Genomic DNA, 7849 nt, shown 5'->3' on the forward strand with positions numbered 1-7849 from the left:
TACATGGCCAAAATAAGGGAACCCTGTGTCTGGGTACAAAACTTAATAAATGTTTCAAATGTACTATGGATCAGGAGTGAGGACCCATCACCCATTAATGAATGGCCCTCACTGGAGAGGTCTCCAAGCCTGGAGGCCACCGTGACCAATGTTTTTTCACTCTGAATTCTGGTCTGTTGAGGTTGTCCGGAACACAGCAATTCTCTAGCCAAACAAGGTAAAATCAACAGCTGTGTTGTAGTTAAGAATTTTTTTTGTCTCTGCGACTCCGGACGGGTGCTCAAGGACATGTACAGATTTTGTCACTGTTGAATGGGTAGCATGCTTTTAAATTTCAGTCTCACATTTCAAAATTTTCACATCTTTTCCCAAGTTTCAGAATTTCAGACATTTTTATCCCACCCGAAATTTGAAATCACCACCACCATCATCATCTACGCCTTGTACATGAATTCTGTTTCACCATTCACTTCTGTTCAGTGTCATATCCATCCTTAAATTATAGGTACTTAAGTCACTTCTCATTTGAGATACGATATTAAAATTAACAAAAAATGAATATTATAAGTTGCTAAAAATTCCAAAATCACTAAAGACTGTTCTGTAATGTCTCATTAAGGCAAGGCTAAATACATCTTTCCCGCTACATACATGATACATGAAACATATACATCATCATCCTTGTATGATACCCAAAGAGAAGGGTATCATTAACCTCAACCTTCCTTTAACTATCACCTTACTAGTCGAGTTAACCTACACCACAGGGCGTTGGAGTATCAGAACGGTCCTCCAATGTAATGAAAAAATTAAGCAAAATTAGTTGCTGGATGAACAGCTTTAAAACTCCCACTAGAAATGAACAAGTTCATCTGAGAGTTCCTGCACCAAGAACCCAAAGATTGCAAACTCAATCTCGGTTGCTGCATCCTGTACCTGCTCTTGGTGTCTCCTCCACTCATCTCCCTCTCTTCTGAAGTCCAATTCAACCATCATGTCAATGGTGTTTGAGTTCACCTCCTTCCATGATTCCAATTGTTTGCAGACTCCCTTCACCACAACTTCTCTATCATGGGAGACAGCTGCTTCTCTTTCTTCCTCAGAGATGAGGTCTATAACCAGTCTCTTCATGTCCTGTGGTAGCCTCCTTACATAAGAAAAGCCCAGCCTGCTTAGAATTTCTTTATCAAACCCATTGTCATTCTTCTCATTATTTGACAATACTGGTTCCTTGTCATCATCACATTCTTCATCAGTGAAGTTTTTGCTATCGTCATTCTCATCATCATCATCTTCTTCTTCCATGAGACTTTTCTCAAGTTCAATGGGATCTAACTCAGCAAACCTCTCGAATCTACGAAGCTTGTGCAATAGCTGTTGCTTGGCTTCTGTAAAGCAAAAAAGAAAACCCAATTAGACTATTATGTTCAGAAGAATTCAGAAATCCCAAATTAGCATCACATAAACTTACTTTAGATCAAGTATAAAACAATTGATCTAAGGTAAAAGGGTTATGAAGTGTAAAGGCTGCTTGGGCAGTAAATGTCATGAACTAGGAGCCAGAAATGCACTTATTGGTAGTAATTATACAACTCTTGCAAGAACAACCGAAAACAAAGAGATATAAAGTCCCAAGGACAGTTTGCACTGTACAGTTCTTGCACATTCACACATATTTGCTTTTATAGGAGGCATATACAGTCCAACCAACTATATCATTTATGGCATCGACAAGATGAATGGGCGAAAGCCATCTGATAAAATTTTCAGTCTAGGAAAAGAGAAGAATAGCCCCCTTAAATGTGACTGTGAAACTGACAAAGCTCAATTCTATTATCAATGGTGATAGTTTCTCAAGTACAAGGTAACCCCAATATGCTACAACCCTTGACACAGAAACTTTGCCACACTGCTTTTGTTAAAAGATAATTTGCTGCTGCTGCACTGAAGTACTGTAGTCGACTCAAAAGTAATGAACCAATGTGCCCAGCATAAACTTCCTTTGCTCAGAAATGAACATAACTAAATAACCACAATCATCCATTCCAGAGATTAATAGAAAACAACCAATTAAATTTCTGTTGAAAATGACTGCACAACAAACAGAGAATGAGACAATCATAGAACTGTATATGCATTAGTACTTACTCTGTACAATGGCAAAGCTGCGTTCGAGTTCAAAACCTTCTCCCATCTCTTCATCCTGGTTTTTTCCATCATCATCGTCATCGTCATCATTGTCGTCGTCCTCACCAAAGAGAGGATCCAACACAGAAACGGGACTACATTGTTCCTTCTCTTCTTCATAGTCCTTCCCCACACAATTCAAGCTTCCTTGTTCACACCTTGAGACCTAATTACACACAAATTAGAGTAAATTAAGATGTTACCAAAGATGGGATTAGTGAAAAGCACAAAAAACCGAATTTGTCCTTGTTGCTTTGATAGAATTCCAACAAAAAATGCTGGATTCATGGTTCATTGACCATGTCTTTGGATGCTTTGATTTCTTATGTTTATTTTAAGCTCCTACCAAATTCAATAATTTTGCTTTCAAAAATCTAACCTAACAAACAAAGACCCAATTTGTCGCTTTCTCCAAAGTTGTTTTGGAGACAAGAATTTTTTTAAAAGATTTCATGGCAGATGGCAGGAACTTGATCACAGTACAGTAATGGGAAAACAAATAATATATTTATCCTAATTGTGAGATGACATTTATGCCCTCCAGATTTTACTTAAATTAATCTTCATTCACAACCTAATTTTCAGTACTAACAAAAACAAAGCCGGGATTATTATTATTGGCCGTCAACAGAGAATTCCGAACTAATTTGGTTATCAAGTGAGTTACGATTCACGAATCATGGATCACCCGGATCGTCTGCACCGAGTCCATTCAGTGAGAATGGAATTTTTCTTCTAATTGTCAATTACCAGCAGTTATAATCCAAATTGAGGCATTGAGCCATATAAAAATTAAAAATAATATTGTGTACGAATTACGTTCTTTCATTTTCTGTTGTTCGAAATTCGAATATCATTTCAACTTTAATTTGAATTGGAACTCGGTAAGCGAGTCATATCCGAGTGACGATTTCAGACATCGCCGGACATGTTATCAGCGCCAGCGGTCAAATAAAGCTGACAAATTTATAGGCAATATATAAAAATAATAATAATAAGAGACAAACCTCTTTTCTGTGGCGACTCGGAGAGGTTGCCGGAGATTGAAATTCCGGCGTCCGGCGACTGGAAGACGGGCTCTTTGGAAGCATAAAACGGAAGGAGCTAGAACAAAATGCCTTCTCGCACGAATTGCACTCCCCGTTCTTTCTCTCGTCGACGATGAACTCCATCGCTTCGGACGCTTCGGACCGGCTGCTGGTCGAGGTCTCCAAATCCTCGGATTTCTCTTCATTACTTTCAGACCAAGCACTGCTGAGTCTGCTATTACAGGAGCATGAGAAACCCATTTCAGAGACCCTATTGTAATCCAAAACCTCCATTGGTTCTCGGTTTTCCAACCTATCATCATCTTGACATATTTTACGTCCATCAGACGAATCCCACCTCAAGATATCCTTGACAGAAACTCTGACCTCCTCTCCTTTTATCTCTCTCTTCCTGTTTCGCTTTCGGAGGGATATTCTCTTCAGAATCGATCCGAAGAATCCGAAACCTAGGCTCTTATTAGGGCTTTTGAACTTGGAAGAAGATGACTGCTTCTGAATCCGCAGAGCAGCCTCAAGGAGCACAGCTGCCGTCCTGGAAGGGATGTGAATGAAGAGGGTATTGGAGTTTCTACATGGGCTTTTTGCTGGGGAGGCGAAATCGAAGAGAGGGGATCTTCGTGCATCCGGAGAGTCGTGAAAAGAGAAAAAGCAGGCGCTTTTACATAAGCTTCCGGGAAAGCTCGAGTTTTCTGATATGGGCCTCGGCCTTTTAACCTGCAATTGGGTTCTGGGCGTCCATTTCTTCAGCTGGCAGCGCCTCTCATCAATGTAGCTCTGCAGAACGAAAGGCTCTTGATCTTCTCTCAATAGCTCGCGCAAATGCTTGTGAGCCATGACTAAGCTCAGCAACAGGAACAACGAAAAAGAAAAAAAATAAGAAAGAAAAAGAAAAGAAAAAGGGTTGGGCAGACCAATTTCAAAAGCTTTCAAATGGCTTCGAGCTTTTGAGCTCCATCAAAGAGTTGAAGAGATTTCAACAGAAAACGTAGGTCTTAAGAGGGCTATTTTTAAGGTGAAAACTGGTGAAGAGAGAATGACAGAAACGGGTCTGAGGTAGTAGAGCACACGAGCAGAGAGACAGAGAAAGGAAGGAATGAGGAGACTTCGCGTTTGAAATCTGGGTTTACGCCTTTACGGTTCCGAGGCATGGAGGTAATAAACAAATAATAAATGAAAATGTTGGCTTCGCCTTGAAGCTTTAGGCAGAAAGGTCTGAGAGTGTGATATCTGGAGGGTTCTTCTGTGTGTCCTCTCTCTCTCGATTGTCTCGCGCTCTGCTTGACTGTTTCTTTGTCTGCAAATAAAATAAAAAATCTAGCATCTCCCCAGATTTTTCTCATAATCAGGTTCGATTTCGATATTGCATGGACATTTTTGGACGCATTGGTTAATGATCATAATTCATAAACAGAGGAATAGCTTTTATACCTTCTTCATGCTTCTTCATCTGTTGTGCCCGGACCAATGAGGACCAACTTCCCACTCAGCCGGGTCCTAGCTCTGGACGGGCCACCCAGCCAGCTCATCATGAAATCACGATCGTCCAATAATTTAGATCCCTAATCAAGTGGGACCGGATGATTCATCATCATTCTGATAATCATCAAAATCGATCATCATGAGTATTATTGAGCACCCCTAATTTAATGATCATTATTTAACAAGAGAAAGAAAAAAAGTAGGGTCAATTACAATTAGTACCCTATAATTTAGGGGTAGTTTTAGCCCCCTTTGCTTTTATTTACAACAAAGACCTTCAACTTTCATAACAAAGACCTCTCTTTTCTTTTTTATGTTGAATGAGGAAAAAGTTAGGCCCCATCGTTGAACAGGGGTCTGGATAGAATCAGAATCCCATTTTTATTTTTGGTGGAATGGTATTATTCCATTTAAGGGAATCCTCATTTCTTCTCCCTTTCTTATAAATGAAATTTCATTCTAACTTATTTTATTTTCATTTTAATTTTTGTTTGGCCAAAAAGACTATATGAATAAATCATTATGATTATGATTTTAGAGGATTTCGATTTCGATTGGATTATAAATCAAACACAACAAGGTTCAAAATTTTGTCATGTATTAACCTTTTTTGATGGATATGTATCATATAAGTGGGTCACTGATACATCCATAGATACATAAAATATGGATCTTTCATACTTTTGAACTATTTCAAGGGTAGACAAGTCTAAAACGTACCCCTGACCTATTTTCGAAAAAAAAAACTAAAAGAAAAGGTGGCCACATGGATTAAAGAACCAATACACCCATACATCCGTTGTGCCATATTGAGGTTTTTCAATACTTGGATTGCAATAAATATAACATGTGATTTCCCTTACTAGTAATTAAGTATGTAGAAAATTTTCATATTAATTACTTGAATTTTAGATATATTATAATTAAAATAAAATTTGAAAATTAACAAAAATAACAATATGATTAAAAATAAATTCAAATGTTTATAGTAAATGTGCATGTTATTGTATGTGGAAATTTTAAATTACAATAACAATTATTATTACTGTTATTATTATTAGTAAATTTGTATTCCATTTTTTTCATAAATAAAAAATTTATCTTAACAATTATTTTTATTTATTATGATGCAAATTTAAAATTATAAATGTTCCAAGATGCGACAAAATTTTGTACTTTTTCATTGTTTGTGTTGTCTTTTTTTAAAATATTTATTGTCCAATTATGACATCATGAGTTTCTTTGAAAAGTTGGACCATTGACTCACCATCTAGATAAGAAAATAGCTTTACTTTCGGATTTGTTTTAAATTATATATCATCGACGTTATATAAATAATTTTTACTCATCATACTTAATTTTTGTTTGACTAAATTAATATATAATATTTTGTATATTCTTTTGGTTATTTGTACTTTTTATTTTTTAAAGATTTATTATTTAACTATCATATCATCGATTAATCCATTTCACCCAAATCACTAACCCACAATCCGAAAAGGAAAATAATTTGATTTCTAGGTTGACACTAAATTTTATATTACATTTCCATCGTTAGTAATGAATGTATAACATTAGAGATTTACCCAATACTTATTTTTATTTGACCATGACATCATTTCATTTATAGGTTGATTTTAACTTTGGAATTCCATCTTTATCATTAATAAAATTACTTCTTACATTTCATACATATTTTTGTTTAGTATAATGAATATGCGATATTAGAGATATATCAAATTCTTTTTATTTGTTTTATTTTTTGTATTATGTATTTTATATATTTTAATTTTTTTATTATTTAATTGACATTATATATTAACCTATTTGACCCAAAATGGTTGAATTGCTTACCCACCATTGAGAGGGAATAAAATAGTTTTGTTTTCAAATTACTTTTCAAAAGATTTATTTTATAATATTAAAATTAATTTTGTGGATTTAATAAGAGATTATACCTTAATATGAGATTTAATGAGAGAGAATAGGAAAATAGATTTATTTCTAATTGGTTTTAAATTTTACATTCCATTTCCATCATTAATAAAAATATTTCTTATTTATCATACTTGTTATTGTTTAATATGTCGAATATATTATATTAAAAATGTTCCCATTTTTTTTATTTTTTTTATTTTTTTATTTTTTTCATTTCATCTATTTTAAATTTTATTATTTAATTGTGACAACATGGATTGATCCATTTGACCTGAAATGGTTTAATTTTTTACCACTATCTAGGTGAAAACACTATTTTTTCAGGTAAATTTTAAAAATATGTTTTTATGTTATTGGAATTATTAATTTATTATGTATGAATTTAATTAATAAAATTTAATGATGAGAAGAAATAAAAATGCCTTAAATATATGATTCAATGATGGCGAATGCAAATTAATACCTTAATGCTGAGTTTGAAAGCAATACATATGCAAATATGTAGAGTGCAAAACCTTATATTTTATATTATTTTGTATGTATTTATGCTATACATATTTGCATTTGTACTCTTTCCAAACTGAGCATATGTGTTGGATTTAATGAGAAGAAATTGAATGCATTGAATATCTTATAATTGTCTCTTTTCAACTTATTTAATATTAATAATTGATTACCCTTTTGCCCTCATTTTTTATCAATAAATTTTAATATCAAAGGGTAAATTTTGTCCTCAAAAATTTCTAGAAATATTAATAATGCTAGCTATTATACTTTTAAAGCAGTATTTGGTGATACAACTATTATAACCTTCCTCACTTAAAGATAGTGGTTGTGTGAATTAAATTCACACCTATGCTGGAGCAAACCAACTAAGCCAACCCTTAATTGGTGGGAATTGAAAAGTTAAATTGAAGCCCACGACTTATTTTAAAAAATCACTGAAAAACAAAGGATAACTTAAGAATTTAGAAAGATTTAAACAATGGCATGCAAATGTTTTTCCAAGTTAACTGATACAATGCTTACGAAAGGGATCTTTGTTAAAATAGAGAGTTTAAAGGGTCTTCATCACAAACTCACAAAGTACAACCTCACAGGGTAATAATCTAAGGGTAAATTTCTTAAACTACCCCTATGATTTAGCTAATTGACTAAGTTACCCTTACTGTTTGAAAATTGGCTAACATTACCCC

At 34.3% G+C, this 7849-nt stretch overlaps 1 protein-coding gene across 1 annotated transcript; it reads right to left on the reverse strand.

The window, feature by feature from the left end:
- Positions 1-538: 538 nt before the first annotated feature.
- On the reverse strand, positions 539-4634 carry LOC148871107 (uncharacterized). Its single transcript, XM_088967720.1, has 3 exons — positions 3195-4634; positions 2149-2353; positions 539-1388 (listed from the first exon to the last, which is right to left on the reverse strand). Exons 1-3 carry the CDS (start codon positions 4068-4070, stop codon positions 853-855), a joined length of 1617 nt encoding a protein of 538 aa, XP_088823846.1. The 5' UTR covers positions 4071-4634; the 3' UTR covers positions 539-852.
- Between the last annotated feature and the right edge of the window lie 3215 nt (positions 4635-7849).

The sequence above is a fragment of the Nelumbo lutea genome, chromosome 2 (assembly GCF_056320005.1).
Source record: "Nelumbo lutea isolate HS-2025 chromosome 2, American lotus-T2T, whole genome shotgun sequence".
NCBI lineage: Eukaryota > Viridiplantae > Streptophyta > Magnoliopsida > Proteales > Nelumbonaceae > Nelumbo > Nelumbo lutea.